At 35.8% G+C, this 13,598-nt stretch overlaps 1 protein-coding gene and 1 pseudogene across 2 annotated transcripts; both read left to right on the top strand.

The window, feature by feature from the left end:
• The first annotated feature begins 8,894 nt into the window (after window positions 1–8,894).
• Window positions 8,895–13,385, top strand: NF-YC13 (nuclear factor Y, subunit C13). Its single transcript, XM_048107031.2, has 2 exons — window positions 8,895–9,023; window positions 12,811–13,385. Exon 2 carries the CDS (start codon window positions 12,819–12,821, stop codon window positions 13,221–13,223), a length of 405 nt encoding a protein of 134 aa, XP_047962988.1. The 5' UTR covers window positions 8,895–9,023; window positions 12,811–12,818; the 3' UTR covers window positions 13,224–13,385.
• On the top strand, window positions 8,896–12,804 carry LOC125207622 (uncharacterized; annotated as a pseudogene). Its single transcript, XR_016132624.1, has 2 exons — window positions 8,896–9,023; window positions 9,867–12,804. The product of XR_016132624.1 is annotated as an uncharacterized LOC125207622 (transcript).
• Window positions 13,386–13,598: the final 213 nt, after the last annotated feature.

The raw sequence follows: 13,598 nt of genomic DNA, 5'->3' as shown, positions 1-13,598 counted from the left end.
TTTTAAAATTGAAGTAGAAATTTCCTTGCACTTTAATTCCAATCGTCTTTTCGCCCAAAATTTTTTTTATACTCTAAAATTAGTGCACGAAAACTCGGGGTGTTACAGATAATTTTAGAATTTACTTAGGCATTTAGTATATTTGGTTAATTTATAACATAACTGGAATCAAGCCATGAATAGTTATCAGTCAATAGTAACTGTTATTATATGAAGAATAAATGAAATGAGTATAATATACAGTATATGATGTTAATGAGGACTTTTGGGTAGTAAACGAAAGAATGGGATTGAGAGTAAAAGAAATATGGAGAACTAGATTATTGGTAAAGCTTGTAGGATAAATGTGAGGTCATAAAATCATTAAGAGATTTACGTGTTTAATAAACAAATTGAGAAGACGATAATAAAATGGGAGAAGAATATGGAGTGACCGGAGAGTTAAGGTGGTAAAAGGCAGGTACTCATAAGCCTATCATGTAGTGCACTCAGTATTTAAGAGCTTAATTTTCTTGTGTGGTGTTATATGCTACCATGTGTTAAATGTATATTTATAATTCTATACGATTATTTATGCATATGTGATTTGTTGTCACAGTTAGACATGACATATAGAATATGCAAATAATGGATGAAATATGGTAATGAGATGAATTAACGAATGATTTGGGAATAAGATGGATTGACGAGTGAGCATGATGACTTATGTGATTTCCCGTGCTTAGTTGATATCGTTGGGAAAAATTGGCATGTCATATGATGAGATTAATTCGATCGGGCCACGCGCGGTGGCAATGATATGTTTTGTGCACCATATTCACTCATGGGGCTATACGGCCAGGTGGTTCATGATGATATATGATGATGAATTGCCCCATGAGCTATAAGGTCAGGCGGTATATGTATATAGGTGCACTATACTCACTCATGGGGCTATACGGCCAGGTGGTTCATGATGATATATGATGATGAATTGCCCATGAGCTATAAGGCCAGGCGGTATATGTATATAGGTGCACTATACTCACTCATGGGGCTATACGGCCAGGCGGTACATGATGATATATGATGATGAATTGCCCCATGAGCTATAAGGCCAGGTTGTACATGTTTGAGTACGCTATGTTGCAGCTTATTCGATCGGTCCACAAGCGGTGGAAATATTATACGATTTCGTTCGGGCCTCACGCGGGGGCATATAATTGTCAGTGTACCCATGGTGTCGCCAAGCACGTGGATGAGAGCTTAATGTTGTGATGTATGTGTTGTGATAAACTTGGTTACAAATTTTCGGTCGATGCTGATTTGAATTGATGAATTGTCTGTGCATCCAAGTAGTTAAACCGAGCACATTGATAGGACCATGGATGAACTATGATATGTGATATTGGTGTAATGCGGTATGGTGTGATGTGATGTGTGGATTTCATGTGGAATTATTGAATGCTTTATGTGAATCACTGATAACTGTGTAAATTATTGGTAATTGTGTGGATATTGATCACTATTGATGTATTATCCAAATTCCATGATTGATATTTGTGCACATTGTTGGCTTTTGGGCATGTGTTGGGGAGATGTTGCTCGATTTATATTAGGAATAAACAAGATAATCATAAAATGATGTAATGCAAATTGTTTGGGCGGAGAGTATGATTATTGATTATGAATTACGGCGTATGCGTCTAATTTTGTTAGATGCACATGTTTGTAACTTGGAATATATGCAACAGCTTCCCTTATAATGTTTATAAGTTTTGATTGTATATAATTTTGAAAACTGTTTTATAATGCCGCTAGAAATGGATTTTGAATTTGTAAAATTTATGGTACTGGAATTGTGACATCATCTATTCGGTTAGCAGCTAACCGGGTAGGGGGTGTTACAGCTGATCAGCGGCCGGCCTTCGGTTGGTTGGCCCATTTTCTTTCTCCTTTCTCCTCCTTCCTAGGTCCGATGCTTCTAGAGGTTGATATGTAGTCCCACTCCGGAGCTGCACATCATGGCAGTTTCCCTTAGGATTGATCTCTGGTAAACTCGGAAGCATCTCTGGCATATGCATGCTTCCTATTGCTATGGTCAATGCTCCCATTTTGAGTTCCATCTCTCCCACCTGCACGGCTAGGATCGCTAGATCTTGCTCCAACAGACTCGTGTTCCTTTCCAGATTTAGCAACCGTTGGGTTGTCACTTTCATGTTTTCCTAAATCTCGATGATGCACACTTCCAGTATTTCATCCCATTTGGAGGAGGTTTGCTCCTCCATAGCTGCACAAATTTCAAAATTATCATTCATAAAAGGATCTTGTGCTTCATATGAGAAATTAAAACAGTCTGGTCATAATATGATCCCCCTTGGTCGGGGCTGTAGTACTCCTCGTAGTATTCGCCCAACTGCTCATCAGAGTATGGATTCTCCATTCCTGTGAAGAGATCCATTAAACTAAAGAGAAAATAAAAATAAAAATAATAAAAAAAGTAGTAAAATCCAAAGTAGCAAAATAATCCGTTGGAAGATATCAATTACAAAGTGATGTTATTCCCCGGCAACGGCACTAAAAACTTAATGCACTTTTTATTAGCACTAAAAATACCCGCAAGCATACAGGGTAGATCTAGTATAGCTAAAGATTAGTACCGGGTTGTCGAACACGGGGAATAATATCACCGACTGGCTACCTTTGTGACATCCCTAACCCGAAACGTGCATTATTTTGCATATTATCATATTGTCATGACATATTTTATTGTCGTTTATATTACAGAGATATGAAGTGTGTTATAGAGAATATATTTATTGTTATGATCGACTCAATATAGTCGAATATATAGATAGTTTTGATTCATGAGAATTTTAAATATGAATATGTATACATAGTATAATTAAATTAGTGTATATATGCCATTATTTAAATATGTGTGCATGTGTACCATATAGTACTAACAATTATATACGTACTTATAAATATAATATATAAATACATGTTTTTTATGCAAATTGTTTATGTAAGTTTTGTTAGTATAATGCACTAGGTTCTTATATTATAATTTATGTAGTTGACGTGTCACATAGTTAGCAAAGATATGACACTTGTAGTTATGAAATTCATTTTAGTTAGTATGAGTAGGCCAAATAGCCGACGTACATATATTTGTGTACAAATATGTATATAGTTTATCATTTAGAAAAAGGAAAAGGGTTTAAAGGAGTTTAGAGAAAAACAGAAGTAAAGAGAAAATTTTGGATCGAGAGTTATAAATCAAGAGTTGGAATCAGGAACTCAATAAGTTTATCTATCTTAACCAGGTGTGTATAAATCACACTTTTAACTTTACATATTTTATGTGGTTGATTGTCAAGTGTTAAATTGGAGTAAATATTTTAGTTAGATGATGTGAGCCTTAAATGGTTATATGTTATTTGATATTGATGGTGGAATATGATGTGGTTTTGAAAGTACATGAATCATGTGATTAAAGAAGATTTGTGACGGTCTTGCCCTGGATCTGAAAAAAAAAAATATAGAGAGACCTTCGGGTCATAGAGGGACCTATGAGTCCAATTACAGAGGGACCTTCGGGTCAAATACAGAGGGACCTATGAGTCCAATTACAGAGGGACCTTCGGGTCATAGAGGAATCCCGGGCAGATACCAGGCTTGATTTGTCACAGAATAATAATATACTGAACAGAGTGGCATATGCATACGTATATGGAATTAATTTTAATATTTGCTGATTATTGTTTTATATATTGGTTAAAGAATATATTGATATCTGGGATGTGGAATTAAAGGTAATATTTATATACACTGAGCTGTGGTTCATATAAACCACTAACATTTTTCAGGAATAAGATATCAATGATGTGTGGGTTGATGTGAGTTACATTTATTATAAGGGTCGGCGGCTGACGCATTTTGGCAACCTTCTCTCCTCATCGTTTTTGCATGTAGATAAATGTACAGTATATAGAGTGGTGAGAGGGTCCCACTACTGTTTAGAATGTTTTGAAACATGTACTTGTTAAATATTGGTTTTTGAAATTATATAAAATGTGCATTTTATTTACTTGGCGCGTGGATTATTTATTTAAAATTTCTGAATTTATTTATAGTAAGTGCATACATCATAAGAGTTGAGGTGTGACAGTTTAGGTGGTATCAGAGCGGGGATAGAATCCCGCTGGGACATAGCATTCGTGCATATCGTATGATACATTTTGGTCATAAGTTTCATTTGCATTTGAATTATCATGAACATGTGTCACTGAGGAGAGAAGGGTCAGTCGCCCTGCATCATTAATTAATTGTAGAAACATCTCATATACATGCTGCATTATATGGAGATTTCCAGTAAAATACCAGACTTTTAGAACAAAGAGTACATGGACCAATGATGAGGTAAAGAGGTAGAAAATTTAAAGAGCTCGAAAAAGTTGAAGTTGTTGATTTTATGGGACTAATCTAACTGAGGCCGAGATATAGTTAAAAGTGATAGAACCTGTGTTCAATCAGTTGAGTTGTATGTCGGAAGAAGGTTTTGATTATAGGGTATCTCTTATTTGAAGCAATACTTACTCTTGTTGGGAAAAAGTCCCACAAGCTATGATACAGCTTCTGGTATTCAGTTCAGACGATTTTTCTAGAGAACTCAATGCTAAATATATGCAAAGAAGTGTATTGTGATAAGAAGCAGAGAATGTTATGTCTTTAATCAAGGAACTATGTTTGTTGATTACGAGCTGACATTATTTCAATATATACGGTTTTTTAGAGAAGGTGTTGCGAGTTAATTCAGTTGAGCTGCCAGCGGATATTGATTCTCTTATTCATACACAAGTTTTGATATTATTATGGGCATTGATTGGTTTTCATTTCATCGAACCAAGGTAGCTTGTCAAGTAAAAGAAATGGTAATATAATCATCGAGACGGGATCGAGTGATATTTTATGGTAATCAATATATTGTTCCTGGTTTTCTTATATTATCGAGATCGTCTTTTTGATTTATTGGAAGTGCGGATTTATCTGGATTTTCACCTTATCAGGAGACATATTTCTCTATTGAGCACTGCATTTATTTTTATTTCTACTTATCAACCGTCTTCATTAGAGTTTCAAGAATTTAAGAATCAGTTACAAGAGTTTTCTGGTAGGAAATTTATGTGACACAGTGTTTCATCTTGGAGTGCACCAATATCATATTTGAAGATGAAAGACTGCACATTGCGACTTTATATACACTATTGAATATCGAATCAAGTGACAGTGAAAAATAAATATTCATTATCCAGAATTGAAGACTTGTTTGATCAGTTTCAAGAGTCTCTCAACCATTACTAGAACGTCAGTATTTCAAGTTCGGCGAGATGAACAACTCTTGCTAAGTTGAGTAAAGGTGAATTTTTGCTAGAACATATGGTAATGTTGGGACACGTGGTGTCAGGTTTTGGAATAGAAGTGGATCTACAAAAGATTGAACTGGTTTTCAACTGGAAATGTTTCTTGATTATTATTCAATTGATAACGAAGTTAGTACGACATAATTCTTCTTTTATATGGAGTGAAGCATATCAAAAGAGTTCTAATGAGTGGAAGCATCGGTTGAATATGTCACCTATTTTGGTTATCTCCGCAGGTACAAGATATTATGTTATTTATAGTGATGCGCTGAAATATGGAATTGGTTATGTTTTGACTTAATGGAAAGTTTATTGCTTATGCGTCGTAACAATCGCAAGTACATGAAGTTTCTTATTCTGTTCAAAAATCTGTTATTAGCGACATTATTTTGCTTTGAAGATTTGGCATCATTATCTGCAGGAACGCTTATATGGTATTCTAGTATCTTATATATTGACAGAGATCCGCGATTTACTATCTCAGTCTTGAGAAAGTCTTTTGTGAGTTTCACCTCAGAAAGGTAAGTTGAATCCTCATTATATTGAACCGTGAGATATTGTTGAAAGAGTTGGACCATTGGCGTATAGGTTAACATTACCTCCAGAGTTGACACAGATTCCTAATATTTTCTATGTCAGTAGGATTCGACTTTATCGATCTGATCCTTCGCATGTTTTGAAAAATTTTGATGTACAACAGAGAGTTATATAGAAGAACCAGTCGATATAGTGATTCGTTAGACCAGACAACTGTGAAGAAAAGATATTCCGATAGTTAAAGTTATTTGGCAGAATTAAGGAGTTGAAGAAGCGATTTGGTAAACTGAGGAAAAAAAATTATCCACATCTATTTACGGGTCAACGATTTCATAGACTGCGTTAACTTAGAGAGAAATGAATTTTGCGGACAAAATTCTTAAAGTGGGCTACCTTTGTGACATCCCTAACCCGAAACGTGCATTATTTTGCATATTATCATATTGTCATGGCATATTTTATTGTCATTTATATTACAGAGATATGAAGTGTGTTATAGAGAATATATTTATTGTTATGATCGACTCAATATAGTCGAATATATAGATAGTTTTGATTCATGAAAATTTTAAATATGAATATATATACATAGTATATTTAAATTAGTGTAGATATGCTATTATTTAAATATGTGTGCATGTGTACCATATAGTACTAACAATTATATACGTACTTATAAATACAATATATAAATACATGTTTTTTTTGAATAGAAAGTTACATGCAAATTGTTTATGTAAGTTTTGTTAGTATAATGCACTAGGTTCTTATATTATAATTTATGTAGTTGACGTGTCACATAGTTAGCAAAGATATGACACTTGTAGTTATGAAATTCATTTTAGTTAGTATGAGTAGGCAAAATAGCCGACGTACATATATTTGTGTAGAAATATGTATATAGTTTATCATTTAGAAAAAGGAAAAGGGTTTAAAGGAGTTTAGAGAAAAACAGAAGTAGAGAGAAAATTTTGGATCGAGAGTTATAAATCAAGAGTTGGAATCGGGAACTCAATAAGTTTATTTATGTTAACCAGGGGTGTATAAATCACACTTTTAATTTTACATAGTTTATGTGGTTGATTGTCAAGTGTTAAATTGGAGTAAATATTTTAGTTAGATGATGTGAGCCTTAAATGGTTATATGTTATTTGATACTGATGGTGGAATATGATGTGGTTTTGAAAGTACATGAATCATGTGATTAAAGAGGATTTGTGACGGTCTTGCCCTGGATCTGAAAAAAAAAATATAGAGAGACCTTCGGGTCATAGAGGGACCTATGAGTCCAATTACAGAGGGACCTTCGGGTCAAATATAGAACGACCTATGAGTCCAATTACAGAGGGACCTTCGGGTCATAGAGGAATCCCGGGCAGATACCAGGCTTGATTTGTCACAGAATAATAATATACTGAACAGAGTGGCATATGCATACGTATATGGAATTAATTTTAATATTTGCTGATTATTGTTTTATATTTTGGTTAAAGAATATATTTATATCTGGGATGTGGAATTAAAGGTAATATTCATATAAACCACTAACATTTTTCAGGAATAAGATATCAATGATGTGTGGGTTGATGTGAGTTACAGTTATTATAAGGGTCGGCGGCTGACACATTTTGGCAACCTTCTCCTCCTCATCGTTTTTGCATGTAGATAAATGTACAGTATATAGAGTGGTGAGAGGGTCCCACTACTGTTTAGAATGTTTTGAAACATGTACTTGTTAAATATTGGTTTTTGAAATTATATAAAATGTGCATTTCATTTACTTGGCGCGTGGATTATTTATTTAAAATTTCTGAATTTATTTATAGTAAGTGCATACGTCATAAGGGTTGAGGTGTGACAACCTTCTACTAAGCTTCTTTTACTATTTGGAGAAACAAAGATTTTTCGAAAACTTTTGGAAACAAGAAATAGAAAGCAGTAAACAACTAATTGTAACTAAGACTAGAGGAAAAATATATGAGATAAGAGAATTCCAGGGATGCGCGTTCACAGTTATGGTTATACAAATTCTACCTACAATACCCTAGCACAGTTTATACTTCGATAGAACGAGTCACACTAGTAATGCCCATGCGGTACAAGCGTAGATTATACTAGGGTTGTCAATCCTAGATTCGTAACTCCTAAAAGTGAAGGGGTTGGCAGCGGAAGCATACATAAATTGATTACATAATGATCCTGATTTATTTAGTCGATTATTTAGACAAATTCTATTCGCGCAATTATCACATGTATCATGCTCATAACTCAAATAAATCATTTTTTAAATTAATTAAAACCTAAAACATGCTTTTCTACGGTTTAGCTATTTTACCTTGATGATTCTCCAAAGAATCGAAGATAGCTAGCGCCTTGTCCACGTGAAGATCTTCAGTACTAAATCACGGATCTTCTGTCTGGTTCCCGGACTGTAAACTGATATCAGGGTGGGCTGATCTCACCAGTATACTAGGACTTAAATACAGAAGACGGAAAACCTTTCCCACGGAGGTGAAAAATCGTCCCTTTCCAATGTAGAGATGGGGACGAAAATTTTTGAAGAAAATTAAGTGTATTTTCTGTCACCTTTATTCTCCTATTTATATTAAGTCACATATTGGGCCCAGATAGGGATCTATAGGGTGAGCACATAAAACCGAAAACCGAATATCCGAACCGAACCAAACCGAAAATTGACAATTTGGTTCTGTTTTTTCAGTTTTTCGGTTCGGAGGAAAAAAAACCAAAAAACCAAATTTTGTTTTAATATAATATTATCTATATATATATACTCCCAAATCTGTAATCCTAAAAGATTTTTCACTCTCCAAACTGCCATTCTTCACTCTTTTTTCTCTCAAACCTCTTTTTCTCTCATTTCTCCCAAATCTGTAATCCATTCTCGTTCTCTCCAAGCCAGTAGGCCTCCAACCATCTCCTATCTCTACCCCATCCCGTCGCCTCCGCCTCCACCCTGCCGTGCTCCAGCCCGTCGCCTCCAGCCGTGCAGCCCGTGCTCACGCTCGTCGCCTCTTGCGGTCGCCTCCACCCTCCAGCCATCCACGCCGCTTCCATAAGAAGGTAAAAACTCCACTCACCTCTTTAGTTCCTATTTAATTTGTTAAGAAATTGCCCTAGGAATTTTTTTTTAAGTTTGTGTATTTCTTCACAATTCTGTGCAAATTTTAATAAGTCCAAAGTTCATGTATTTATGCATTAATGTGTAGGTTAATATTTATTTACAAATTATTAAACTGTTGAATTTGTTTAATTTTCTCAACTGTACTTTGATATTTGAAAATGAGTTTCTGATATATTAATCAGATCTGCAAGAAGCCATTCATATGGTGAAATTGAGAATTATGATTGTACTACTAATCAATTCAGATCTGTCATCCAAAACCATATTTAAATTTTTTGATATTTCAATTTTTGGAACCCCTCTACCTTCTGGTCTTTTTTTTTGGAAATTCATGAATTTTCCTTCTCATTATCAATAACTTATGAGATTATTTTGTTTTCAAGATTTATTTATGGACAAAGGATTGTGCCAAAGTTCCTCCCTTGCGTATTTGGAAATATGAGCAAGAATGTAATTGAAACTTTGAAGTTATTGAAAGATTGAAGAAATTAGTTGTTGAAGCTTAGAAGCTGGAAGCATTGAAGACTTGAATGTTTACAATTTGTTGAGTTGTAAAACTTTATTTTAGTTGACATTGTTATTGTAGCCTAAATACTTATTTGTGTTGGTTGATAGATGTTTATCATGTTTTTTGATTTATTGTATTTTGTATTTTTTTTTTGTTTTTCAGTTTTTTGGTTTTTCGGATTTTGGTTTTTCGGTTTTTTTGAAATCTCTTATAATTTCGGTTTTTTTGGTTTAGTTCGGTTTTTTAATTCGGATTTTGTTTTTTTGGTTTTCAGTTTTTCGGGTATTCGGTTTCGGTTCGGTTTCAATTTTCACATAAATTCAGTTTTTCGGGTTCTGTTCGGTTTTGGCAAAAAACTGAACCGAAACCCGAATGCTCACCCCTAGGGATCTTTGGAAGGTTTTGGATATGAGCTCCTCCAATTAGCTTTTTACTAATTAAATTGCACCCCAATTTAATATAAGCTTTTAATTGCAAAATTACGAGCAGCCACTACAGAAGTAATATTGCACTCCCCATCCAAATCCGAAATTATAAGTATTTCGGGTTTCCATTGCTTGATATTTATTTCCCGCGCTTAAGATGGAAACATCCATTAATTAATTAATCATTGTCTGATATGGACTTAATTAATTAATATCTTATTAATTCCAAGAATGGACTCAGCAAGAAATTCTTATTTATTATTCATAAAGTAATCAAACTCCAACTAGCTAGGTTCCGAATAATAAAACCTTATTTCAAGCTCCTCTTGAGGATGTTATCAAACGAGACTCACCTCGCGCACGATTTAACATAATAGCAATCCTAGCCCAGCTAGGTATTAATCACCACTACCCAATATACCAGGCTTATTGGGTTGCGAAAACCCCGCACCATATGGTAAGTCAAAGTAGTGCATAATCAATACCGTATGCTCAATGCTAACGTACATTGATTAAGAAACAATAATTTACAAGACCTCGTCTTTCAGTAGATAGCATAAAGACATGTCTCGCTGTTAGATCCAATTCAGTGCTATACCATACCAACGTCATCTTATTTCAGTAAGGCTTAGAAATAATCGGACTGACATTGCAACCTTTCACGATAGGTGGTCTAAGCCCATCTAGGTTGTGAAATACTTCTTTTCTTTGTTCAGAACTGACCGTGTTACCTTAAAGTGAACGTCGCCCACAACCGGTCTACTAAAACAAAGACTTAGACTTTGTTAAGTTACTTATATATTTAAACATGTAATAAACATACATTAAATGTAAAACATAACAACATTATGAAAAAAATAATCTGTTTTATTCCTTGGAAAATAAAATAAGAGTTTTAACAATATTCAATCACTCGAGAGGTGATTTCTAGTATACAAACTCTAACAAAAAGCTCCTAAGACCCTTGAAAAGTCCTCACTCTCAATTAACAATGTCGTTTTAATAGAAGCTAATTGTAGTGTCTATTAAGTGGATCTAACTCGCCAACCTCCTCTCACGATTATGTAGCAAGTTATATTAAATATGCATCGGATGTGTCACTCAAACATGCAGTATTACAGAACATTTTAAGGAAGAAACGAAGTAAAAACAAAACGGATATTAAATAGAAAAAGGAATTGTATAACCAAAGTCGTTACTAACACATCCCTAGAATCATATGAATTTAGTTACACATGATAGAATAATCTGAAAACATAGTTTGAAGGGAAACAAAGTAAATATGAGAACTAAAGCGATAAAATCCAAAGGTGGAATCCTGTAGCCTTGATCTTCGCTTGAATCCGTCTTCAACCTCTTGCACAACGAAGAACTCTCAAATATTATGCTCTATAATGGTGAGGCAAAAAGCGTGTAAAGTAAAGTATGAGTGTCTCTAAAGAAGAGGTTTGAGGGGGTATATATAGTGAATGGGTTGAATCCTATTGGTAGAAGGAAAAAGGTGGCTAATTTTGGTAAAATTTGGAGAGAAAATAGGTCAACTCGTGCGCCGCTTTTTCGCAGCGGACCGCTGTACCTTGGCCAGCGGTCGCTGTGCGTTGTCCGTAGCTTCTGCCCATTTGTGTAGCGGTCGATGCAAATTAGTCCAATGGCTTCGGGACCTTCTCGAGCGGTCGCTGGGCGTCTTCAGATTTTTAGCACAACTTTCTCTGGAGTGGGCCGCTATAGGCGTAGCTGTCGCTGGGCCCAGCGGTCGCTGCGACACACGCAGCGGGCCGCTAGCCGTCTTAAATGCTCCAGACTTCCATCTTCGACTTTTTCCAATCTTTTTAAGCTCAAATATGCACGATTCTCACAAAACATGTCAAAATACCAGAATAAATAAAACATGTAAAATACGGACATGAATTGCGATTTAGACATTGAAAACAGACCAAATAAGGGTCTTAAAACAGTGCAAAATCCGAGCGTATCACCTACTCCCCTCCCCGGTCAATGTCGTCCACCACGAGCATCCACGTGACGGCTCTCGAAGGCCCGGTGAATGTGAACTCCCTCTTCACCATCGCTGTGTTCGTCGGGCTCTCTCTGGCGACGCCGGGGGCAGCACAGCCTCGAGAATCGGTCGGGCTGCGATGCCGGCGTGGACATCACAAAGAAGCGGCTGGTGTTCGAGGTGGTTTCGTTCAGCTTCTTCCTGTTCTCCTCGCTGGTGGCTCAGGGGCTGAAATTGGCGATCAATTTGCTGAACAACAAGGATGTGGACGAGATATTTAGGGCTCACATAAATATGAAGGTGATGAGATTTGGGATGATGGCGTCGGTGATACGGAGAAAATTTATAAAAATAATTATGGAATTAATTAGGGAGTAAAAAATTAGAGAAAGTTTAATTTGGTCAAAATTGGGATTAAACCCATTGACCGTTAGTTTTTAACGGAACAGTTAGTCTAGGACCAAAATGATCAAATTTCCATATGTTCATGATCAATTTTGGCCTTTACTCTTTAAAATATACTCCTGCACATTTTTGTTCTTAGACATTTTAAATTTAAAACTTATTTCAAATAGCAGGAGTAAAAAGGAAAAAGGAAATATTTTAAAATTATGCTGGTGTGACGGCGTCAATGATGAAAAATAAAAATGATGAAATTAAATTAGAATGTGAAATGGGTTTATTAATAAGCTGACGCTAATTTGAGAATACCACTAAATTATTTCCCGCCAAATGATGGCGCCAAAATAAAATAAAACATAAATAAAATAGACGAAATCCCTCTTTCATCGTCACAGAAGGCGCAATGGCAGAGCAAGAAGAAGGAGAAAACGCCGCCGGCATCGACGAGCCGCACAAGCTGGAGATCCCGACCCGCCGAGTCAAGAACATCATGAAACTCGACAAGGATATCAGCAAGGTCAACGCCGAAGCCCTCTTCCTCGTCGCCTCATCCTCCCAGCTCTTTCTCCAGTTCCTCGCCGAGAAATCCGCCCACGCCGCCGTCGAGAAGAAGAGAAAAACTATAACACTCGAACACATTCGGATTGCCACCAAGCGACACCGTCCCACTGCCGATTTTCTGCTCGATTCTCTCCCCCTGCCGGCTGAGCAGAATCCTCCGGGAGATCGTGCTAAATCGCGGCCAGATAAGAATCCCGTTCCTTTTGCTACTCGTTCAATTGATGCTTTCTTTCAAAAGACCACTTGAAATTTCCGTTGATCGTCGAGACTGTAAAATAGTTGATTTTTTTTTACTTCATCTTCGTGCTAGAAGATGTTTTGCTTTTGTGATACTCAGTTCGCGCTGTTTCAATTATTTAATTAACAAATCCTGCGCAATCGTGATTATATTAGAATTTTGAATTTCTCATGTCTAATTGCCCTTCTTCTATTTGTGCACACGACTGTTGACACAACTGTCTTTATATTATACGGATATCATAGTGTGAGAATGCTGTGAAGGTATCTGTGATGAATCAGTTCAATGTGTTTCAGTTATACTTTATGAAGTATTTGTGGCATGTGATTTGATCTGCGAAATGATTTTGCACATGAAGAAGACTGTATGTACTTGTTTTGTTTG

The sequence above is a fragment of the Salvia hispanica genome, chromosome 6, assembly GCF_029641045.1.
Source record: "Salvia hispanica isolate PSC_SH4W2 chromosome 6, Shi_PSC_v1, whole genome shotgun sequence".
Classification (NCBI taxonomy): Eukaryota; Viridiplantae; Streptophyta; class Magnoliopsida; order Lamiales; family Lamiaceae; genus Salvia; species Salvia hispanica.
The sequence above is the reverse complement of the archived record's forward strand: the minus strand, read 5'-3'. Positions and strand labels throughout refer to the sequence as shown.